At 39.4% G+C, this 26,150-nt stretch overlaps 1 protein-coding gene across 1 annotated transcript in view; it reads left to right on the top strand.

Moving 5' to 3' along the window:
- DCDC2 (doublecortin domain containing 2) overlaps positions 1-18,457 on the top strand; it is a 152,747-nt gene extending 134,290 nt beyond the window's left edge. The window contains exons 9-10 of the mRNA XM_060164262.1: positions 17,278-17,577; positions 18,359-18,457. Of these exons, the coding sequence (XP_060020245.1) occupies positions 17,278-17,577; positions 18,359-18,457 (399 nt within the window). The remainder of the gene's footprint in view (positions 1-17,277; positions 17,578-18,358) is intronic.
- Positions 18,458-26,150: the final 7,693 nt, after the last annotated feature.

Consider the following 26,150-nt stretch of genomic DNA (forward strand, 5'->3'; position numbering starts at 1 on the left):
CGAGTTAAACGCTCTCAGGTGCTAGCTATGTGGCTGAACGACCTTAAAAATAAAACAAAACACCTTCAGTCCTTCCTCATATTCCCACAAAGAGGAGCCATTTGGACAGAGTCTTTATTGTTACAGACAATGGTATATCTTTAATAAACAGCATTGAAGAACGAGGTGGGTTGGAGTTAGGTATGAGAAACAGAGGGCGAAAGTTTGATACAAAAAAGAGTATTGGCTTGGGCGTTTTTAATCTAGAAAAAAGTCCTCCATTTAGAAAAGCAGTTTAAAAGTGCCGTTATTTTCTCTCCTTTAGGGTCCTTGAAATGGCGATGGTTGGAATTTGTTTTTTGTAAAGGAATTGCTTATATAAATGCAGCTCAAATATTTGCTAAGTGTGTATTGATTTTCTTTTTAGGCCAATGGGACACTGTACTTTTAGGAGTGTGTGTGTGTACACACATGTGCTTATAGAAGGAACTAAGTAGTGTTCATTCTGGCTAAATGATACAAGAAATAAAAGTTGTTTAGGCTTTTTAATAGAATTCAATCAAGTTTCTTACAATCCTAAGTGGAGGATTGGAATTTAGGTGAGGAGGGGGAATTCATAATCCCAGGCTCAAGGGAATACAAAGTCACCAGGAATTGCCACTTTTTTCCTGACTATTATGTGATATTTCCTTTTCAAAGAGCAAACCTCACAATCCAGCAAATTCCATAGTTGATGTTCTCAGCTGTATTTGTCTTAACATTGCAGCAGTGAAATTGCTGCCTGATTATTCCACAGGCATTCTCTGTAAAAGCATCACCTTCCTGATGAAAAGCTTAATGTGTTAAAAATCACACAGATTTCAAAAATCCAAGTTATTATCCAGGATTAGCTGCAACTAACAATTTTTCATAAGCTCCAGTTATAGGTATTTTTTTTCCCCTGAGGGAAATTGGAATTTTAAGTCTTCAGCGAAGCTATAATTAAATATTATATTTTAAGACAAAGAAGAGAAATCATCACGTATGTACAACACCTAATAGCAGCAGAAACCAAGACTAATTTATATTCCAAAGTCAAAAATACCAAATATCAAGAGAAAGTCATAGCATTATTACCAAAAAGGAGATCTCTTTGTTAATCACTTAGTTTTGAAATCTGTGATCGGTATTTCTTGTGAGTTTCATGATCACCAGGAAGGGGAGGGCACGAGACGAGTTGATCCCTGATGATAACTTGAACAGCCATCCAAAGTGTCTGCAGAGCTTGATTTCTTATTTGACACAAGAGTGCTAACTTATTAAAATACAAGTATGCAGGAGAGACAGATTAAACAGATTGGTAGGGCTTCCCTGGTGGCGCAGTAGTTGAGGGTCCGCCTGCCGTTGCAGGGGACACGGGTTCGTGCCCTGGTCCGGGAAGATCCCGCATGCCGCGGAGTGGCTGGGCCCGTGAGCCATGGCCGCTGAGCCTGCACGTCCAGAGCCTGTGCTCTGCAACGGGAGAGGCCACAACAGTGAGAGGCCCACGTACCGAAAAAAAAAAAAAAAAAACAGATTGGTGAAAGCTGGGCAATATCAACAAATTGAGGTCAGTTTGAAGAAAAGAAAACCAGGTAACAAAAGGTCAGAATTGCTTTCTTCTTTGACCCTATTAGTAATAGAGTTAGGATTGTTTAGCTCATGGGGTTGGCATGAGATGCTTATGAAGTCAGGTCTTAGAGTCATTCTCTCTGTGGCCTGGTGGTCTTTGCTCCATATCCTAAGCAGCTATGTTATAAATATTGTGAAAAACCAAGTGAGAGTGTGGAGAAATTAGTGTAAAGCTCCATTATAGTAAGAACCACTCTGAGGACCTGTAATAGTAGCAATAGCTACTCTTTATTCAGTACCTACTGAGTGCCAGGCACTGTACTAGGCACTTTCTCATATAATTGTTATGACAACCCTGTAAGATAGGTCTTATCACCTTCACTTTATGTATGGAAATAAAGTAAGCTCCTATGGGTGGAATTACATGTCCAGGTTTGTACTGTTAAGTAGAGGAATTGGGATTTGAATGCAGGTGTGTCTAACTTCAAAGCACAGGAGTGATCTGGGGAAGAGTATTAAATGCACTCCTCCCCCACAAAAGCCAATCATTAACCCAAGGAGGGGAAAAATTCCTGCATAAGAAAAGAACTGTTATATACTACTTGGCTCAGCTGTAAATGATACATACATTTCCTTTCAAAGTACCACGAAGAAGGGTGTGTGTGCGTGTAATATCATGTGCAAATTGGCCAAGTACTTTATCTATGCCTGAAAAGCAGATCAAGTTTCAGAAGTAAATATTAAGGCCTCTGTTGAGAGGCAGTTCTCCGTGGATCTCTTGTGTTTTGCATGTTTTGTGAGTAGAGGCACAGATTGCCTTTGTTCTGGACTGTTTTTTCCAGGATGTTTGTGTAGTGAACAGCCTCAAAAGACAGAGATCGTGACTTCCTCTGGAGCAGTCATTCTCAGCTGGAGGTGATTTGCCTCCAAGGGGATATTTGGCAATTTCTGGAGACATTTTTGATCATTGTAAGTGAGGGAGTGCTACTGACATCTAGTGGGTAGTGGCCAGGGAATCTGCTAAATATCTTGTAAAGCACACGACTGTCCTCACAGCAAAAAATTATCCAGTGCAAAATGTCAATAGTGCTGAGACTGAGAAATCCTGGTGTGGAGCAAAGGCTAGGTTTGTTGATGGTCCAGTATAATAAAGATAATGTCTCCCTAGAGTGCAAAGGTCAGGCACGTTTACTATCCATTATAAAAGATGTGCCATTGAATTTTATACTTAAAACTAGTTAAAATGGTCAAATTTTTTGCTGTGTTTATTTTATCACAATGAAAATATTTGGAGAAAAAAGATTTGGGTTCTCTAAGCATGGGGTCCTTCCCCTGTAATGTAAGCCACCATGTGTATCACCCCCTTCGCATTGCCCTGTGGAAATGGGGCCTCAGGGAGTGGGTGCAAATGCTGATCCTCTGGCTACTGCTATTGCTGTGAGCAATAAAGTCCTTTGTCTCTGACCCAGTAGTCTCTTGTCTTCTGCCAGCACCCATGAAGAGATGGCAGGCTGATGTGTTAGCTTGTTAAGTATGGAAAAATTTCAGATCTTCCATAGTCTTTCATAGCCTCTACTGATCCCATCTGGCATTGTGTTTATGTGTTTAAGTGTGTGTAATGGGGCACTGTGGACTAATTTCAGCTAAAAACATGTGTGAGCTCTGTCCCAAGGTCTAGACTCTTAATTTTTTAGAGACAAATGAATGATCCTGGATCTAATACTATGTCCAAACCCATGGGAAACTGAAGAATGTCACATTCTTTTATAGGTTTGGGGAGGCCAGAACAAATACCTTTTCTCAGGGGAGAGTTTAGGTCTCATAAGAATAAAGTACTCTTTTAAAAATTAATTGTTTTGCATGCACATTCTAAATCAATCTGGTTTCCCGTAAGCAGTGAAGCAAGTGCCTGATTAACCAATATCTGTGGCTATACCTGGCACCAATGACTTATGTGTCATTGTGTTCCATTTATAAACTGATGCTTTTCCAAGCTAAGGAGGCAAGAAATGAGACCGTTCCATTATAGTTAAGTAAACTGCCTCTAGTAAGTAAAGATCAGGCAGGAGAAGCCACCATCTCAAAGACACAGGCAAATACATACCTATAAAATAGGCAAAGAAGCAATTATATTTTGGATTTTGTTCCATTTGAGAGAAGAGAGCAGAAGATGTGGATTGTAACTTCAGCGTGGTTTTGGATTGTTTTATAGCTTTTTCCATCCACTTGTAGTTGATTTTGAGTAGTAATAAAATGAGAATTGCAAGATGTTTTTATGCTAAGTAGTTTCATTAAATAGCATTTAAACCAGCGTCATGAACACAGGAGCAGTGAAAGCTTTCTTTTTTTTTTTAAATTGGAGGTTGTGGTATATATTATTTTCTTATTTGTTGATTGATTTAAAACGTAATAAATCCTTAATAACAAAGTTACACATGTACTCTTTTTAAAAGTCAACCAATCCAAGAAAAATTATGACAAAAATTGCAACCACTTGCCCCAGCTTTCCCCGCCTGGATTCTTCCTGCTCTATAGACCTAACCGATTTGAGCTATTAGCTGTTTCTCATGGAATAGAGAAATATTCTTGTGTAATATTTTTTCCTCCTCCCTATTTTAGTAATTGCCTATGTTTTTTTCATTTGCTTAGTTTTCTATTCTCTGTAGTCATTACCAAGCCATCTCCAAACTCTGCCAGAACTGTTGATCTCCTCTTGATGTACTCAGATGTACACAGTGATAATAAATCTCAATTGGATCTTTTTCTCAAGCCTTTCGATCATCTGCCTCAGGCTGGTTAGTTGTTCTTTGGATCTGCTTTTCAGAGTCATCCTGGTATTTTTCTTCACCATTATTTTGGGAATTTTTTTGCTTCTCCCGTGGATGGATTCCCTATTTCCTGGGTTCTACATCTTCCTCTTTCTTGGTTATACCTTCGTTGTTTTTGTGGAGCTCACCTCTAGCAGCTGCCTCGGAAAAGCTTCATGGGAGGAACTTTTATTTTTTGAGACTCTGCATGTCTGAAAATGTCTTTTTTTTTTTCTCTAGCAAACTTGACTGTAAGCATGACTAGATATAAAATTCTAGGTTAGATATAATTTCTCTCAGAATTCTGAATGTGTTGCTCAGTTGGCCTTCCCATCCAGATTTGCAGTTGGGAAGTTTGATGTCATTCTGTTTCCTGATCCTTTGTAAATAATCCTTTTTCTCTCTCTGGAAGCTGTTAGGCTTTTTCCTTTGTTCCTGGTGTTCTGAAAATTTCCAGTTATGTGCCTTGGTGCAGGTCATTTTACTTATTCGACTGGGTACTCAATGGGCTTTTTGTGTTTTTTTTAAGATTTATTTATCTATTATTTATTTATTTCATTTATTTTTGACTGTGTCAGGTCTTAGTTGCAGCCGTGGGATCTTCGTTGAGGCATGTGGGATCTTTTGTTGCAGCGCGTGGGCTTCTCTCTAGTTGTGGTATGCGGGTTTTCTCTTCTCTAGTTGTGGTGCGCAGGCTCCAGGACACACGGGCTCTGTAGTTTGTGGCACATGGCCTCTCTAAGTTGAGGCGTGAGCTCAGTAGTTGTGGCTCGTGGGCTTAGTTGCCCTGCAGCATGTGGGATCTTAGTTCCCTGACGAGGAATCGAACCCACGTCCCCTGCATTGTAAGGCAGATTCTTCACCACTGGACTACCAGGGAAGTCCCTCAATGGGCTTTTTTATTCTGAAAATGTTTGTTTTTCAGTTCTGGAAAAAATTGTTGAATTATGTCTTAGATAATTTTTTTCTATTTCTTTACTTTCCTCTGGAACTGCAAGTATTCAGATATAGGACCTCCTAGATTGATCCTCTACTTATCTCTCCTACTTTCCACCTCTATGGATTTTTTTCTATTTTCTCAACTTTAAAAAAAAAATCAACAAGCTTCAGGGTTTATTTTCCATCTATTGATTTTTTTCTAGCCATCGTGGTTTTAATTTTTAAGAGCTCTTTCATATTCTCTGAATGTTCCTTTTTATAGCATCCTATTCTTATTTTATGTATGTGGTCTCTTCCCTTATTTCTCCAAGGATTAACCTATTATTTTAAACTTTCTTTTCCAGAACTATGTTTGTTTCTTCTGTTTCTTTTTTCTTTCTATCTCCATGATCTCTGTCTCCATGTTAGAGGCTCTCCTTGGTTGTCTGGTGAGATTTTTTTTAATTGCAATATATTTGACATGTAACATTGTATACATTTAAGGTGTATGTCTGGTTAGATTTTAGAAGGAAGCGTTAAGGAAACTCTCTGTGTACAGGCAGAGCTCATCAGGCTGGGGATGTTTCACTGTAGAGTGATTCGTTTTGCCATTTCATTGGCGTACCTCCAATTTTCAGTATCTGTGTAGTTCCTTTGCGTTGGTCTATTTCTTTTGAGTGGAGTCTTTCAACCTCTTGCCTTAATGGTGTAAGCCCGGCTGTGAGCACTTTGGGATCTGACTGTGGGAATGTGGCTTGGGGACCTTAAGTAAAAGACTTGAAGTAGAGAGATGTATCCTTCTGGGTTTCAGTACGGTGCCCTTGTTCTCACTGTGCTTGAGTGCAGCTTCCTTATAGTTCAATATCTTTAAAGAATAAACCTCATTTATTTCTCCAAGGTCAGCAAGGGGATCTTGGGAGTCTGCCTCCTTCATTTAAAGACTCTAAGCCAATCCACCTGTTTTTAGTTATATCGATACCTATGCCCATTCTTCCAGAGACAGATGGTGCCTCCAATCCCCAAGCCTTCTATAGGTTTTTCAATGTGCAAAGTTTGCTTCTTGGCTTCCCCTCCCTACAGACTCAAATTTTAGCTTACTTGGTTCTGCTGTTAATCGGCCCCATGTCCAGTGCCTTTACAGTTTCCCAAATTCTGTGGCTTACCTAAAATTTAGAGGGAAATTGGAAGGAAGCTACAAACCCCCCACACACACATTTGTTCAGTCTGCTGTGTTTAACCAGAAATCTTTCACACTAATTCATCACTGTGAAAATAAACTGTCTTCATAGAATCTGCAGTAGGGATGATAAACTGGCAGCCTGTGACCAAATCTCCTATGAGAGAATTTTTTTGGCTGGCCCAGGGCTTACAATATGGAATCTCTTTAGTGGGCGTGTACTCTTCAGTTTACTGCAGACCTCAGCACTCCCTATTACCTCACACCTGTCCTGAATTACATATTTATGTTATTTGCCCAGCCACTGGGGGCATTTAAGTTTGTGATGATTGATCTACACATATAGAACACAATGCCATTTTAAAGAATCTGCAGCCTAGAGGCTATAACCAGAAGCAGGAGGTTTGAAGTCCAGATATGCCCATTGACATATTTTGTCCCTTCTGGAGAACCAGCAGTCACCGACAGCTTCTCTTATGAAGGGTAAGCTCAATGGAGAGCTTGTTTGTGTTACTTGTTCATGTTCATGTGTAAAATACACAGAAAGATAAAGGAGGCTGCTTCTTTTGACCAGACCCCTGAATCTATTTCAGTGAAATGTATTTATTAAAATAAGAATTAGGAAATGTTCAGAACCAGAAAGGAGGCTGGAATAAACTCCTTGCTTTGCCATTGAAGAAACAAATCCCCATACTATAGTGAGGAAAGCCATTTTCCCACAAACACACAGCCTGCTGAGGGTTGGGGAGTCTACACAGGCGCCCAGGGTTCCTGGCTTCCAGTCTGGTGCTCTGTCTCAACACTTCAAGGAAGGGAAATGGGGAGATTAGGGGCTTCTAATTATCTCACAAACAGATTCCATCTGTGCGGAGGGCTACTCGGCCTCCACTGCCTTCCCTGAAATGAAAGGAATTGCGTGCAAACAGTATTTTCACCATTCTCTACGTTCAGGTCACCTCCTCTTAGTGAATCATGTTCGTGGTTGGTGCTATAAGCATCACACACAGTGGGAAGAGCTAAGATGAGGATGCTCTGGCTTCTTAACTTCCCTGTGCATCATCAACAAGGCCTTCTGTGACATCCCCTTTGTTGATTTGTGTTTAATTGATGGAATGGTGTTAAACATTAAAACATAGCCTTCAGCGATTTCTGATGTAAGCGAAAGAAAATCAACATTTACTTCTAAAGTGAGAAGACTTAATGGGGCAGGTTTTTTTCTAAGATGACTAAATAGCTATATAAATATAAGTTTTCAAGGTATTATATCTTATTCTATGAGTGTTGTGGGAACTTGTGGAGTTCAGCGGGCCTGGGTGAGCCAGCTCTCAGCAGGTGGCTGGCCAAAGCTTCCCTCTCCCTGTGTCCTTAGAGGGTCATGTCTGTAAATAGAACCACTCTTTTTTGTAGGCCATTGTACTTCAAACCACATTAAACCATTTTTTCCCTTCTGTGAATGTAAGCCTCTGAAAGCTGAAAACGGGAAGCAGTACTTTGCTGTCATGAAAAATTGAAACTGATTATTTCCAAACACCTCATTCAGCTTGGGTAGGAGATGATTTTAGTCTCTATGGGAACAGAAATAAAAACAAGTGTAGTAACTTCCTTACTTTCAACATCTCTGCCTGAATTCTGCCATCAAATCCACAGAAACACCTTCTATCCAAAGCCTATAACAAATCCTACTCCCAAATTTCAAAGATAGCAAATGCTTCATGGAGAAATGGACATTTAAGGTAGTATTTTCATGTGTGTGTGTGTGTGTATGGGGGCGTTCTGAGCTCCAGTTTCTAGGTCTAGGGTATTTCAGGGAGGGAGACCTGACAGGTAAGAATGAGGAGGACAGTTGGGTGGTTAGGTAGGCTCTCTTGCCTAGAAAGTTGTAGCGTGTGCTGTTATCTCAGATAGCGAGGGTCTTAAACATTCAAATATACTCCTCAGGGAATTCTGATATAAATATAAGAAAAAGCAACATTTATTTTCTCTTAAATTTTTTTTTAATATTTTATTTATTTTTGGCTGCATTGGGTCTTTGTTGCTGCACATGGGCTTTCTCTAGTTGCTGTGAACAGGGGCTACTCATTGCGGTGGCTTCTCTTGTTGTGGAGCACGGGCTCTAGGTGCGTGGGCTTCAGTGGTTGTGGCGCGAGGGCATATTTGCTCTGCGGCATGTGGAATCTTCCCTGGCCAGGGCTCAGAACCCACGTCCCCTGCATTGGCAGGTGGATTCTTAACCACTGCACCACCAGGGAAGTCCCAACATTTACTTCTAAAGTAGGTGGGACATCAGTTGTACTGTCTGTTTAGATGCCTTTTCCCATTTCTAAATTTTGGTGCCGCTGTTACTGTCAAAGGTGTGATGCGAGTTTAAAGTGTAAGTCACTTGAGCAGCCTCATCTGTCTGTGAAAATACCTTCCAAGTAATTGATGCTTCTGATATTTTGTGGCTCATTTCCATATGATTTCCATATTCCATCTTCTTTCCTCTTACCACTCAGGAATCCTGAGTTAACCTTTGTAACTGCATGCATATTCTCTAGAAAACCTGAATACTTATGGTTTCCCCTGAGCCGTCCCTGCTAGGATGCAGACAGCAATAATAACTACCAGACCTTTTCTGTCTTGCCATACAAATCAACCATTTTCCCAGGATGTCCCTTACAAAATAAATAGTAAGATATGCACGTAGGCAAATGCAGGCAAAAAGGCGCTTGGAATATCAATGCTGGTGTCATGTTAGGGAGAAAATCTGGTGTCACTTTTCTAGTAACAGTATCAAGAGCAATTGCTTATGATAAATAAAGTGCTTTTTGAAAGGTAAAAGTCTCACCTTTCTTATAAACACTTCTATGTTTAAGGGTACGTATTATCTGTAATTGTACATATATGTGTAATATGTCTGTTAATCTAGCCGCACTCCGGACGTTCTTGATGTCAGTGTGGCTTTGAGACTGGAACCATCTAAATGATTTGTGCAATCATTATATACATCAGTTTAGTGAGTATATAGGAGAGAGTATAATGAATACCCTTTCTTGACTCCAGCGAAACATAAGAATTGTGCTTTATACAGAATATAGTATTGCACAATTACTCATAGGAATGAGCTAGTCCTGAAAGTTCAGGATGGAGAAACAGTGTCTACCTGAAAACTGGTTCTCTTAAAATTTTAGTCACAAATTGACTAAATTCAACATAAACACCAGGGGAGAAGACCTTTAAGCACAGGTAAAAATATCTTCCTGGTTTATCGCCTTGGCAATGATGTGTTTCTTTTTTATAAAGTGACTCCTAAGAAAGAGTGGCAGGGTGATGTAATTAGAATAAATCTTGTAGAACTGTCTTTATGGCTAAATATCATTCTGTCAACAGTCAGTACTATTTTCTCCCAGTTTTCAATAAAATTCATACTTTTTAAGTTAAAATATGACCTTCATCTAACGAGGCATAATTACAATTAGAAATTTTAACCAAAGATGTCTTTTAGGGGTGGTGGTGTATTTATGACCATACCTGTGTTACGTGTGGTTTAGAGCCTCACCAAGTGTCACCTGGGGACCAGCAGCATCAGTAGCACCTGAGCTGCTGGAGATGCAGAGGCTCAGAACTGCTGACTCAGAATCTGCATTTAACAGGATGCCCGGTGATGGAGAGGCATTGGCTTAGAAGACACGAGGCTGGGAGTAACTATTTAACATCGTGTTGAGTTTGGGATGTTGCTCTGTACATTATCTTGGGGAAATAGTACAGTCCTGTGGTCAAAAAAGCATTCTTATCCCTCTGCCACTATTGGTGGGCTTTTGGACAAGTTTACCTAACTCTTTATGCTTCAGTTTGTTTATCTGCAAGTTGGGATGAGAATAGTATTTTCCTCAAATGGTGGTGAGGTTAGTTTAAATACGATTAGGCAGGTGAGGTGCATGGAACATAGGACCAGGTCCCTGGAGAGCGCCCGACAGACGTGAGCCTTGTCACCATCATCTGTCCTTTCCTGAAGGCACATACTCTGGTGGCTTTTATCTGTGGGAGGCACATTTGGGTTTAATTCAAGACAGTGAATTACAATCCTGTGGGAAATGTGGTGATGGACACAAAGATGAAGAAGAAAGAGCCCTTGCTTCTAGAAACTTCCAGAAGGCCTCCCTAGAGCCAAGGTTATTTCCCCATTATTCCACAATCATTCCAAACATCGTCTGAGGCATCTACGTACTCGATAGCAATTCACGTTCACAGTTTTCCTTTTTTGTTTTTCAAAGATTTTTTTGACATGAGCCATTTTTAAAGTCTTTATTGAATTTGTTCCAACGTTGCTTCTGTTTTATGTTTTGGGTTTTTGGCCGAGAGGCACGTGGGATACTAGCTCCCTGACCAGGGATCAAACCCGCACCCCCTGCATTGGAAGGCGAAGCCTTAACCACCGGACTGCCAGGGAAGTGCCCCACGTTCACTATTTTCATATCAAACATAAGTAGGGGATAATGGCACACTGTGATCAGAGTTTGACAGGTGTTCTGAGGGCGCAAATCAGGAGTGACAACTGCCTGAGGGGAGCAGGAAGGCTTCGAGAGAAGGTGGGTCTAACGAAGGGAAGGAAGAGCCTTCCGGGTAAAGGTAGGAGAAACAGGATGAATAACCGGCTACTGCCAACCTGTCATGACAACTGAAGACAAAGTCGTGCGTTCCCTAAATGCATGTACTCATTTACGAGGTCACCCTTTTTTGGTATTTACTGCTGGTACATTTGTATTACTTTTAAGAGCGAATAGAGTTCAGAAAAAATAAAAGCTATTGGATGGTAAATTTGTTGTGAGAAGTGCATACCAGGGAACGCAGAAGCAAAGAATAAACTAAGTAACTAAAAGCAAGGGTGATTAGTTTATGAAAATCACACCTAACCGTCTCATTGGACCAGAAGTTGAACACCAGCCTGCATATTAACTGTATTAACTAAGAAGGGCAAGATAACTGCTAAGTGTCTTGATACATTTTGTTTGTTTGTTTTCATGTGAATGAGACTTAGAAGGGACACTGCTCTAAGTGGCCCACCAGAATACGATTTCATGACTGTAGTGCAAATCCTGTATTATACTATTTCATCAGACAACAGCCTCTCAACTCTTTCCATCCAAGGGCAAGAAAAATGGAGTGGTAACGATAATAAACATACATATACACACACACATATATGTATATATATATATTTGTAGCTTTTTCAGTTTATAGTGGTCTTCCATGTGCATGATCTCATTTGGTCCTTACTGCACTTCTGTGAGGTCATTATTATCCTCAGTTTCCAAAGGGTGAGGTGGGTTCACTAGCCTGAAGCTGCAGAGTGACCCCTGCCTTCCCAACAGACCACGGCTGCTTCATTTCACGCAGCTGACATCACCATTGTAGAAAACATCAGCAGGCAGAAATTTTGTCCAGGAACCCCCACCCCTGCCTGGCGAGCTTCTTCAGTTATGAACACAGTCTCTTGGAATCACATGAGAACTGGCTTCTGCAGGAAGGAGAGGCAGCGTCACATGTGGGAGCTCTGCTTCCCTTCAGTGTAAAAGGGACAGTGTGATTGGACCTGGGAAAGAGGGTTCTTCCCTTCCTGCTTCTCTTCCTCCTTCCTCACTCTCTCAAGTTGAACTTGCGATGTCTAACTCTTACCTTTTCCATCCATGTCCCTGTCCCTTTCTCCCCACACCCTCCACCCTCGCCCTTTTGCCTCCTGTGTCCACTTTTCTCTGTCAACATTGCAAACATCATCAGAATCTTGTAAGGTTCTTTGAGGTGCGGGTGGAAGGTGGGTTCTGTGTACACGTCACCCCGGCTCACTGCGCTAACACTGGCGTCTGGCTGGCTGTGACTGTCCCTGCTTAGCTGGGCAATCAGGCAGGGCCAGCTAAACGGGCAGAGGCTGAGAACTACTTGGGAATTTTGAAGAAATTAAATAGTTGCAAAGTTTTGTTTTGTTTTGTTTTTTGGTGGGGTGGAGTGGGAACACATTATTCAAATATAGTGTGGCTATCTAATAATGGACACCCACTCTCTTATAGAAGGAGTGCTGTTTTTTTTTTTTTTTTACTTCTTTGTAGGCCCTAACCACGGTATAGATTTTATCTGTGTGCATGTGTATAGGTGTAAAACTCAGTGTTCCTTCTGGGGATGATTTGATTGATGTATACACTAGAAACATCTTTAATAATTTAATGCTTGCTTCAAAGGAGATTACACCAAAAAGCGCATTGCTTTTCATTTATTCATTACAGATCTGTCATAGAAGCATTTTTTTCTTTCTTTCTTTTTTTTGTCCTGAATTGTGTTGTAGTAATAATAAATTTCGTACTACACTCAGGATATTTTAAAGGATTATAAGCCTTTTAACTAATGTTACCATCTTATTTAAATTGATCAAATTGGTATTTCAGCCCCATAATCCAGCATTTCTTAAAGTTGAGCCAACCAGATATGGCTTCGTTTGATGACTACTAAAATAGCTGTGCTGGGAAAGTCTAATAGAAATAATGGGATGAAAGCATAATACTGCTTGTTAGTAGTGGTGGTAATAACAGTGAAGAGAACAGAGCTGAATTTCGGGCTAGGTGTCTCCATCCTTAAAAAGAGATTAGGGTATATCCCAGCCCAGCTCTTTTCATTAAAGGGGGAAAAAATGTATATGCGTTTGGGGATTGGGAGCAAAGAAAGGGGTAGGGTGATAGACTTAAAGCTAAAAACTAGAAACCAACACTATCATTCTGTAACTTTTAGGTATAAATCCAGATATCAGTAAAGGAAAACAGACTTTTTCCCATTTAGACAGCCGTAGTCACCTTAGCAGACTTTAGCAAGCTCTTGTAATAGATTCTCAGAGGCAAGGGACATATCTAGATTCCTGAATGGTTAAAATAAAATTTGAGTTTTCTGGTATCATTATTAAAGAGTTTGTATTAAAAATGCTGTATAACTTCTCTTTAAAACCAAAACCCAGGGCTTCCCTGGTGGCGCAGTGGTTGAGAGTCCGCCTGCCGATGCAGGGGACACGGGTTCGTGCCCCGGTCCGGGAAGATCCCGCATGCCGCGGAGCGGCTGGGCCCGTGAGCCATGGCCGCGGAGCCTGCGCGTCCGGAGCCTGTGCTCCGCAACAGGAGAGGCCACAACAGTGAGAGGCCCGCGTACCGCAAAAAAAAAAACAAAACCCAAAACCCAAAGTTGCTTTGAATAAGGCAACTTTAGGCACGGTAAGGATTACAATTTCTAGAAGTGCGATACACGATTATCCAATTTTCAGAGGTAACTTGCACAGAAATCTTCTTGCTCTCATTGGCCGTTAGCGCTGTAGTATTTCTGGATTTTCGTTATGTCCTGCTTCAAGTACTCTGACTAACAATGTTTATAATGTTCCTTCCCTAGATCTACCAGTCTTTAATAGAAATCCAGAAATGTTTTGTTTTCAGGTCAGTAATTCTTTAAACAATAAAAGTCACGTTGCCTACTGCAGACGTCATATTTTCTGGCCATTGAAAGTATACTTGGGTGTGCTTGGAGCAGTGCTAGGTACATTAGCAACTGCTTGTGTTATTACTTTGAGAAAGAATATAGGACTTTGGGACAAGACCACCTTGGGTTCCATCTTAACCCTGTTGGTTCACCTGCGGTGTGATGCAGGCAGCGTTGAGGGATTTCTCACTTTCCTCATTCATATAATGGGCATCAGAAGCCTGTTTCGTAGGGTTCTTGTGAGGGTTTTAGGAAACGATGAATGTATGAATGCTGAGAGTGACATTCGGCACATACAGGTGACGGGTGCTTGGTGTATTTGCTGCCTGTCCTTTGCTCTCCACCTATGGACACCATTCACACAGTGCTGTAGAAACCTCAGTGCCCAGACTGTGTGGGATGTGGCCCCAGGCTGCCACACCCCACCCTGAGTTACTGCTCCTTCCTCCTGCCCCACGATCACTGTGATGTGCTGCTGTACCGCTCTGAGCTCTTTGATGTCACAGTCGTATTTGTCTCTGAATGCCTGGCATCTAGCCCAGCACAAACAGCTGCTCCAGGCCCATTAGCTCGAGTCATGGTGCCTGAGAGCCCTCCAGTGTCTCTCAGACTCCCCCTGTGAGTATAGCCTAAAAAATCCCTCAGAGTCACCAGCAAGGGAACTTGCTGTCTCTTGGTCCAAGACCCCTGAGCCTTTTCATGGCCTCTTCTGATAGGTTAGTGGGGAGCCACCCGCCGTGTTTCTCTGAGTTGGCTCTTTTTTTTTTCTCTGTAAATTTTTTTTTAACATCTTTATTGGACTATAATTGCTTTACAATGGTGTGTTATTTTCTGCTTTATAACAAAGTGAATCAGCTATACATATACATATATCCCCATATCCCCTCCCTCTTGCGTCTCCCTCCCACCCTCCCTATCCCACCCCTCTAGGTGGACACAAAGCACCGAGCTGATCTCCCTGTGCTATGTGGCTCCTTCCCACTAGCTATCTATTTTACATATGGCTCTTTATTCTAACTCTCTCCCACCCAGAGTCCCCTCTGTGTCCCAGTGTCTTATTGAGGAAGCCTCTGGACCTCCTGGTGCTGCCGGTTCCTTCCCTGGGTCCCTCAGAAGCCCTTTCTCCTCAGTGACATAAATGTCATCTTTGGCCCCAGACATTTCCTCTGCTCTGTTTTCACAATGACAGTGCCCACCCTGTCCCTTGCCACACTCTCCTGTCATCACTTCTAGTGCGTCTGCGTCAATGCTCTGCCGTCTTTGTTCTCTGCATTGAGAGAGGGTGGGACAAGTGTGTGGAGATGGGAACACAGTGTTTTCTCCTTTGGAAATTGAAAAATTTTCTCACCGTCATTCATTTAGGTCTCATGCATAAAAACCAGAAATCCTTACCAAGCGCTGTGGGTTTCATTTTATAAATCTCTTGCCTTTTCTTTCCACATCATCTGGCAGATCCATCCCCTCCCACCTTTAGTTTCTGTCCAGCATTTGGCCTTCGTAAGGGCCTCCCCCTGGGCAGCATGCTTAGGGATCACTAGGGCTCTACGCAGTTTGACATTAAGCAACTGAATGGAAATTTGAAAGATGCAGAAGCACTGTACTATTATTTAATTTAGTCTTTGATGACATCGTCTTTGATGACAAACACGATGGTTATTGGAATATTTTAAGAATTCATTTTTTTAACCTTCATTTTTTTAAAGGGCATCTTTGATATCATGTAATCAAATCTGAGACTTTATGTTGGACAGAGTATAAGAATTCATGGTTCTGCCCCTTTCCTCTTCCAAATAATGTTGTGTTGAATTTTATCCTGAGTTTTTTTAGTCTACTCTGCTCCATTTCCTTCCTTCTTTACTTCCTAAACTGAGAGCATTATGATAACTTTTATAAGAAGACCATTAATAGTCCCATAATAAGAATTTGGGTAGTTAGAGGAGAATGAACTTCCAGAGTTGGAAGGGAGGTCAGAGTTAATTGCACCTCAAACCTTTGTTTTACAGATACCAGGGGATTAACTGACCTGTCCAGTGTCAGATGACTAGAAAGCGGCAGGAGTGGGGTCCTAACATAAAACAAATTCTCTTTCAACCCTATCCTTTAAAAAACTCATGTAGGTCCAGGAAAGATTATAACAAATGGGAAGATATTTTAATTTTTTTTTTTTTTTAGGATCATGATGTGCCAGGTGCTTTGCTAGGCACTGTATGTAACTTATTTAATCTCCGTGGAAGTTTTATTATATTCTCATTTTACAAGTGGGGAATATGAAGTTCAAAGAAGTTAGGTAACAGCCAGTAAGTGCCTGGCCAGGACTTGAACCTGGGTCTTTCTCTCTCCAAAGTCTTGGCTCTGGAACTTGGCCTCCTGTTCTCTTTTAAAACAGACTTACATGTATCTAAATAACAGTAAAAATACCTAGTTTATAAAATACTTGAGCGTTTCTTATTTTTTATAGAAAGAATATATAGTTTCTTGGCCTTGGATCTGCAAGACAATCACTTTTTTTTTTTTTTGCGGTACGCGGGCCTCTCACTGTTGTGGCCTCTCCCGTTGCGGAGCACAGGCTCCGGACGCGCAGGCTGAGCAGCCATGGCTAAGGGCCCAGCCGCTCCGTGGCATGTGGGATCTTCCCGGACCGGGGCACGAACCCGTGTCCCCTGCATCGGTAAGCGGACTCTCAACCACTGCGCCACCAGAGAAGCCCCTCGACAATCACTTTTTGTTATTTAGAGATATACAGTCAACTCTCTTAGGCATTGTATGGAAAGCTGTCCATGTTTATTTTTAGAAAACCAGGCTTCACATCCTGGCCATCGCCATTGCCCTTTTTCATACTTAGAGATTTAAATACATACCAGACACTAGTGGTGGGGATGATAATCTCTCCACAAAGAATTTTTTTTTACCTCCTCCTCTGGGCCACTAGACATTGGCCAAGTATCCTGCAGTTTAGTTTTCTCTTTGCCATGGGGATTAAGAACATTGATTTTGGAGTCACATGGTTCATTTTCATTCTGGCTGTTCCACTTACAAACAGTGGAATCTTGGGCTAGATACTTGGTCTCCCCAGACCTTAGTTTTCTCACCTGTAAAATGGGAATAATACCAACCTCACAGGATGATTGTGAGAATTAAATGAGACAATATTTGTGAAGAGTGGTATATTTGTAAAGGTTAACACAAGATATACTGTATATATGCAAATGTAAGGAAGTTTCACTTGACAGTAATATTATAATTATTACATTATTATAATGTGCCATGGAAAATCTCTGTTATACTTTCTATTTTTATCCATTATTCCTTTTGATCCATCAGAGGCCAGCAGAAATAGTAGATGAGGAAGATAGAGAGAAAGAAAATAAGGAAGTGGGACAGAAGGAAGACTTTTCAGGAATGAATGGTGGAGTTGAAGAGGAAGGAGGCGGGGAGGCCACTGAAGCTCCAGAGCAAGCAGAGGAGATCCTGGATCACAGGGAGGAGCAGGCAGGTCCTGCTCGTGTGAGCAGAGGCACCAATGAAGAAAATGGCGAGGAACTGGACCAGGTTAATAATGAGCTTCAAGAAGCAGTGGACGAGGAAATAAAGTCTCAAGGAGCTGGCAGTGGATGTGAAGAGGTATTTCTATTGCTTTTGCTCACTTGTGTGCATGTATGAAGTTTGTGTGTGTGTGTGTGCATCTGTGCTCACATTTAGGGAATTATTCAAGCACTTAGGACTTGAAAGCTATGGCACTTCCAGGATTCCATGGAACAGAGTTTGAAAACCAGCTAATTCTAATCTTACCCCCTTAGTTTTCAGTCCAGTGGATAAAAGACAAACTGTAATGAGATATCATTAATGTATGAGAAATCCAAGGGGGCAGGGTTGCTGTTCCAAAAGCTGCCTTTATGTTTTCATTTTCTGTCCTCTTATCTACTCGATGGTGCTTGGTACCATAGTCACAAAGAATTTGTGAATTCTAGTAGAAAACTAATAAAAGACATCTGGTATGGGGCTGGATTATTAATGTGACATGAGAGGAGAACTGCATTTTACTCTTCCCTTTTCTCTGAAAATGCTAAAATGAAAAGTATAGGTATGTTGTTGAAAAGAAAAGCTCAAAAGGAAATAAAGAAAAAAATTGAGAAAAATAACACCTGAAGCTTAAGAGGTGAGTCTGTGCCCTTTAAGCACATGGTAGGTTATGGTCCCAGAAAGGGTTTCTGAACAAGTAAAGTTTGAGATTGTCATGTCCACTGGGTGATGATAGACTAAACAACATAGGGAACCCAAGGAACTATTTTTAGTTGAATATTTATAAGATTAAAGGCAATAGTGAGTCATTTTTCCTTTGTAAATTTTATTGCCTCTGTAACTAAAGAGCTAAATATCTTTGTTTTCATCTGTTTTCCTCCAGGCTGACTTGGACCCTCAAAGACCACCAAAGCCAGAAGTAAAAATCACCAGCTCACAAGAAAATGATAACAATGAACAAAACAAGGATAATCTGTTATAGCATGGATGATTTTTAAAAAGAGAGTATATTGAGTATAAGAAAAATTAAGGGTTATAATACTCGAATAATAAGCATATAGTTATTGCTAAACATAATGTGACAATATGGTTGAATACTACCTACTGAAATTTAAAGTTAGAGGCCAAACTAATGGGAAACACTAGATAACTTTGAATAGCTACTAAAGCAGAGTGACTTTTTATGAGATGTGTTTTAAAAAGTCATTTAGAAAAATTAAACAAGAGTAATAGAGGGGAATTTGCACTGGAAGACAATTGGCCACTTGTCTTTGTAAAGATGAAAAAGAACAAGATCATTCCTGTTCTTGGTAAGTGAGATTATTAGATGGCAGCTTATGCTAAAGCACTTATCTAAGAAGGCACAGAATTAAAAAAAAATGATAATAGGAAAGCATGTACTATTTTTTTTAAAGCAATAAACTCTTGAATAAACAAATTGCAATTTAGTTTCAGAGATAATTTGAAGATGGCAATAGATTGAAATGTTTCTGTGTCTTGTTGACACTCCTTTCTTTCTTCCTCCTTAGCCAAAATCCACCTTAAGAGAACAAAAAGGAAAATGCAAGGTATTCATTTTGGAAGGAGGAAGTATTCATTCAGTGTATTCCTGACAAATATTGTCATGCCCCTCCCTTAACTGCTGCAGGTTTTAATCCTTATGGCTTTAATGACACATACTCAGGAAGGAATTATAAAGGAACACCCAATTATATCACTGAGCCTGGCTGGGTGTTTTGCAAATTCTGGTATCCTATGGATTTTCGTTGATCCAGTCTACCATTACCAATAATACTCCTCTCTTCTCTGCATTATTGTTCAATATTAGAAAACTCAATATTGGCTATTCCAAAGATTGAATTTTCTCCAAACAGTTTTTTAACAGAAAGAACAAGACAGCATAGTAGAAAAAAAGTAGGCTATATGAAGAGTTTGTTACTCCTCAATTTCTCTTGCCTTTTGCCTTATTTCTATTAGGACCGCCTTGTCATATTTTTTCCTCTAGGGGTATCAGCAAATATTTATTTTCATGGTCAGTTATATTTAGACTTTCAAGCAGATTCCTTTCTATATAATTAGAAGCTATAGGATAGAAATTGTTGAAAAAAGTTTAAAAATTGTCATAATGAAACCAGTTCCTGATTACAGTTTTAGGGGTTAATTAACTCAAATTGCCTTGTTAGGTATATATGGAGAAAAAAATAATCGTATTAGTTTTTTGAATTCTTAAGAGATGATGCAGTTCTTCCTTAAATATAGAAATATGTTTTTCTCATATTAAAGAATATTTTTGTTAATTATGTATAAGTTATAAATTTGAAATTTTAACTTCTTGTGCTTTCATAGAATTCATTATTAATGATAAGTTTAAAAGATTTTTTTCCCCTCCAGGTTTCGTAACCAATCACTTGGAATCAAAGTAGTTACATAAAGCACTTAATAATACTATAGAAAACTGGTGTATTTTTCCTAGAAGCTATTTTAATGTTTTCCACAAATAGGAAGTATATGCAGAGAATATAATGTAACAGTATTGGAAAGAGATACTGATATAAGGGTATAGTAATCTGGGAGGATGATTATAAATGGGGTCCTGTATTTCTAATATAAGCACGAGATGGTGCTTTCTACTAATAGGCTTATTTTTTCAAATGGGACAATGTAAAGCATTGCAGACTATAAGCAACAATCTTAATAATTCTTGTTGCTAGGGAAATAGACTACCTGGTCTTTTAAATTCCCACACTATTACCGGGCCTGGGGTTAATGATTTCAAATAGTTTATAAAAATGTGGGATTACATATAAGAAATTATAACTGATTATCAAGGTGATTCTTTTTTCTTTCTTTAATGAGGATTTTATCTCTCTCTCTCTCTCTTTTCCTTCTTCAATAAAGATATTCTGTCTCTTTTTTTCCCCTGTTCTTTGCTTCATCATATTTAATATTTAGGTTTTCAGGAACTTTTTAATAGTCATCTTAGTGAAGCACAATGTTACTTTAAATGAAAAACAAAGTTTGGTATTTTAAGTATACTTCAAGAAGGTGATAGGCCACAATACCTGTAGCAAAAAATTAAAAAATTGGGACATAATACTTACCTTTTATGTGCATATTTCACCACCTGTCTGTAGGATATAATTGTGACTTAACTTGAGGGATGAACAGTCACTAATAACTTTAAAACACTTTGCAAGCATATGTTACTAAAAAAAAAAGAACTATGTCATCCAACCAAGGAAGAAATCACTGACAGATGATTAAAATTGTAAATGTCATTTTGGAGATGACTTTAACACACATGATGAAAGTTAATTCACCTTCCAAATGTGGACATTTTCCTTGTGGGAATGGTGGCCTCCGTGGCAGAGTAGCTCCACAAATTAAGTGAGACTCACTGACAGATTTGGAGAACATTTATGTGAGTGAGCAGAAGAGATCTTGGTTAGGCTTCAGGTATTGTTTTATAGAGGGTGTTAATAAGAAAAACTCATGGAGCTTTTATGTGGTAACCAATCACAGAATGCTTTCATCTGTTCTTTGTGATAGATTTTCATAGTTTTAATGAAATGCTTTTCTTAAATTTAATTGGGTTTTAACACATTTGTCAGCAACTGGTTTGTTAGTTGAAATGGAACATTAGGAGTTTTGCAGCGCAAATAAAGAAGATTTTTAACTAAAGTCATTTTCATGCAAAAGACGTATTACCTGGTTTAGCTTCTGTTAAAATTGCATTTGAGCATCCATGGATTTCTAATTATAAAACAAGATACTCTGGCCATAAGATAACTTTTTCCTCATTATATTTCTCTATGGACATAGGATGACTTTTTGTTTATTAAGACATTTTGGGGGGGAATATTAGAAAGCCAGACTCATAGGAAGAGTATGATACCCTCTCGTGCCTCCCATTTTATGATGAGAGTGTTGATTCCTGCTGTCGTCTGTAAGCACAGACCCATCCTATATATATGTGGCTCAGAGTCAGTCAGAGCTCTCTGTAGGCTCACGATCGTGAAGCCATATTAATGTGAGCTTATTCATGTTAACTCTTTCAGTTATAGCTCAAAAACCAACATCCTCGAAAATTTCACTAAATAACTTACCTTCTACGCAAAGGATAAAGCTAATTCACCTAGTTAAAATTGTGGCCACAGAACAACAGGAAGGCTTCTTTATCTTGTTAACTGACTCTCCTAAAGAATTAGCTCTATCCTTTCATTTTTTGCTCAACAAGGAGCCAAGGCAAAAGTTTATAAAGTAGATTAATTGCTAAGCAGAAAGCATCACATCTGAACTGTTGCCAATCTGAACAGAAATAGACTATGTAGATATACACAGACACATAACAAACACTCACACAGATGCACTCACACACTTTAAAATGTTATTAATGGACTAGGGCTCTTTTGAGAGAAGCAATGGACAAAAACTGTTGGTAAGGAAATGCTAAGAAATGATGTATATCAATGGTACTTTAAAACATGGTTCCTGAAGACTTTAAGAGGTTTAACATTCTTCTCAAAATAAAAAAGCTACCAGCATTTTAATGGAAAATTTATTCTAGGGAGGGGTGAGATATATATTAATATATAAAATCTTTTTTTCTAAAGTAACTACAGAATACAGTTCTTTAGTCCTTTGTAATCAGTCTTAAGTACCATATACTTTGGCTCAGAATATTTTGTACCAACCAAACACAGGCTCTGTCAAAAGGTCCTTACTGCTTGTGAATGTGTGTGTGAATTCCATGAACATGTAGAGAGGACTCTTTTCGGTACCAAGTAGCCAAGTTCACCACAAACAGAATAAAAGTATGACTTATTAGTCTATTAGTTTATCTAATGTTCAAGTTCAGTGCAGAAGCTTTTTAGCTTCCTTGTATGAGTGTAATAACCTGGAATGGAAGGATTTTTTTTTCAAGGTTAGTCTGTTTTTCTAAGGTGATGAGCACATACAGTTCTTCATTATTAAATATCATTTTTGTAAATAGTGTACGATTTTTGCTTTTCAGAAACTATCCTGGTATTTAGATGGGTCTGATTTTTGTTCTTACCACATGAAATTTGTATATTTCCTACCATGAAGTCTAAGTGACTTGGAGAATGAATATGTGCCCCTACATGTTGATGAGGAAGAAAAATATTATTTTTGAAGAGGCATAGCATACTGTAGGAGATGGGGAATTAAAAAATGTCTGGATAACAATAAAGCATTTATAAAATCAGGAGGTAACTAATGGAGCTCCGCTGACTTAAGCCAACAACGACTTAGCTTTAATCTATGAATGGAACCAAATGTGTTCTCTGTTGCTTAATCCACTTAAACCACATAGTTTAATTGAGGGGTTGAGTTACTGTCACAAATGTAATGGCATATGGGAAGAAGGAATGACAGTAGTCAATTTTAGAAGAAGATTGAAGAAAACCTATTCTGTTTTTTTTGCTTCAGTGTTTTTCTTGTGTCTTAAATCCTTAATATGTACAATGATAATGGGTGATTATTGAAGTTGTAGGTAAAGATTAAGTTGAGCTCATCATTTTTGTATATGTTTAGAACTCTTCTTTTAAGGACAATTATTTGTTTTGATCAAATTACGAGCTTTTAGGTTTTTACTTCTGTATCAGTGCTCACTCTGTAAGTTTGCTGTATTTTTTTTAGCAAATAGATCTGTGTTTTATATAATTAAAATGGGTTTGGATAGTTTGTTGTTTATGATGTTGTGTTGCAAATATTTCATGTATTAATTGTTTTTATGACATTTTTTCACAAGCGTAATAGATACTTTTGATTTAAACCATGTGGAAATTCAGCACATTAAAAGATATTTGTTTCTATTTGGCATAGATATTAAACTTCATTATGTAAAGAAAATTTTTTTACAGCTTCATATACATGTTGTTTAGTTGATAAAAATTTGAGGGATATTTTAAAAAAACTCAGTTTTTTCTTTTATGAAATGGTATTAGAGAAACACAGGTTCAGAATTTTTGTTATGATAAAGGTAAAAACAAATTATGCACATTTAGTGTAGATATAGCTATAGGAATAAATTCACAGTTTTACAAAGAGATTGGTTAAAATTCTGCTTCAGTTTGTAAGATATTCACTGCCTTCATTCTATTGAATTAAAATAGTTTTGTGTTTTCCTTTCATGTTTGAGAAGCAAAAACAGTTAAGCAAAAGCATTTTGCCTTCTTAATATGTAATAACAAAATGGGTGTGATTCAGGTACCATCACTGAGAACTCATTAATGCATCTCTTGTATAGCTGACCCCTGTATCTTTGTTATTCCATAGGCAAACCTGGGCAACTGAGGAGGCATCTAGATTGCCAAAGTCAAATCTCTTTAGACCACATGGCTAACTGACATTAGAAACTTCCCGTAACCAACAAGGACTGTAATTTCTACAAGGTGCTGTAAAATGGCTAGCATGCATTGGTTATATTTATGAGACTAAACATACAGCTTTTCTGCAGGTTTCTAAGTGTTTTTTTCTCCCCGGAATGTGACCTTAATCTACTAAATCATCGTACAGGTCTCTCAAATGCCCTCACAAACTCAATCTTCCATTAAAGAGACAATGATGCAAGGATGTCCCGCCGTTCTCTTTTCGTTTATTATGGGTTTAGTAATAACAAAAATGATTTTAAATTGCAAAAAATACCCACAGAGTTTAAAATTCAATGAGATACTCCCCTTGGTTTCACTGTATTTGTTCCTGAGGCCGCCGGGTCCTGCGAACTTCGACCCGTGGAGACCGCGGCCACCGTCAGGTCATGGAGGCGGGGATGGGGGATAGGTTAGCCGCCGCCTCAAGGCCTGGGCCCTGGCCAGAGGGTGGCCGTGGCGAGGGCTCTGGAGCTCTGCAGGAACACAGCTCCCAGTCTGTCCCTGGGCCGCCCAGCTCACCCGCCGGCCCGAGGCCAGAGGGCCTGGAGGGCTCTGCGGAGACGGCCGCACCGCGCCTGTCACCGGGAGGAACCCTTCCCCGCTGACCACTGTTGGAGCGGGACCTCGACCCGCCTTGCTCCCGGTCTCGCGCAGACAGTCTCGCGGTATCCAGGTCTCCGGCGGAAGGTCGAGCGCTACGCCCGCCCGCCCCACCCGCCATTACACTAGCGGCGTTTATTGAACATGCGGTTTTCCCGCATTAATTTGTGTTGGGAACTATACCAAATTCTCATGTGTTTTAGGGAAATTCTTGGCCCAAGTTTGGAGGACAAGCCTATTATGGACTGAATCACATTCCTCCAAATTTGTAGGTTGAAGCTCCCAACGCACAGTGTGACTGTATTTGGAGACAGGGCCTTTGTGGAGGAAATTCAGGTTAAATGTCGTCATGAGGGTGGGGTTCTATTCTATAAGAATATGCTTATAAGGATGTCCTTATAAGAAGAGGAAGAGACACCGGAGGAGCTCGCTCTCTCTGGACAGGCGCAAAGGAAAGGCTCTTGAGAGGACACAGCAAGAAGGTAGGCATCTGTAAGCCAAGAAGAGAGGCCTCACCAGAAACGAAATCTGCCAGCACCTTGATTATGGACGTCTAGCTCCAGAACTGTGAGAAAAATAATTGCCTGTTGTTTAAGCCACTCAGTCTGTGGTATTTTGTTATGGCGGCTGAGCCGACTAATATAAATTCCTTCTCTTTGCTGAGTCCTAAATTACGTAATGGGATATTTTTTTTTTTTGTCAGTGAATATACATGAGAAGATATTAGTTCAGAAGTGTTTTTTTTAAAACAAGTTCTGTTTATTTTATACTCAAGATAACATTAAGTTTTTATCTTCTGCTACTGAGTGCCCTTCCTTAGAAGGAAGAATCTTTTAAAATGGCCTCAGCCTGGTGTTGTGTTTGTATGTTTGAAGTGGTGTTTTAAAAGATTCGATTTCTTTTAAGGTTATATGTCTATTCAGGTTTTCTGTTTATCGAATCAAATTGGCAACTGATATTATTTAGAAAGTTGTTCATTTCTTTCATGTTTTCAAATTTATTTGCCAAAATTATAGTATTCTTTTAGAACTTTAAAAAACTCTTGTCTAAATCTAGTCATAGTCTCTCTTTTTTCATTTCTAACATGGTTTATATGTGTTTTTCTTTTTTGTTCAATATTGCCAGATATTTGTTTTTATTAATGTTTTAAAAATACTCAATTTCTTTGATCCTCTGCATAATTTTTCTATTTCATTATTGCTCTCTCTTATTACCACTAATATTTCTTTCCTTCTCCTTTCTGTGTGTTTTCTGTAACTCCTTAAGTTGAATGCCTTGCTAATATATTTTGGCTTTATTCATTTCTAACATAAGCGTTTGAGGCTATAAATTTACCAGTATGTATCACATTAGCTATAACCACAAGTTTTAAGACATATTGTTTCTTTTTGTCATTTGGCTTGTAATTTTCTCTGTTTCTTCATTGACTCTTGGGTAAATGGGTGATGCTGTTGGTGCCCCATCCAGATCCCATTTTACTTGGCCAGGGCACCCTTCCACCAAATGCTATGAGTGCTGACTTCCTTCAGAGAATTCCCCTCAGCCAAACAGAAGCTGCATTTCCCAGGAGGTTACATTCTCACACTGGTAGCTTACAGTGAATGACTGACTGACATGGGAGGAAAAAATGTCCACCTTCTTTTTCAAGGTAGGGCTAACTCCGTGGTGCAGTTTGTGCTC

This window comes from Lagenorhynchus albirostris, chromosome 10 (assembly GCF_949774975.1).
Source record: "Lagenorhynchus albirostris chromosome 10, mLagAlb1.1, whole genome shotgun sequence".
Classification (NCBI taxonomy): domain Eukaryota; kingdom Metazoa; phylum Chordata; class Mammalia; order Artiodactyla; family Delphinidae; genus Lagenorhynchus; species Lagenorhynchus albirostris.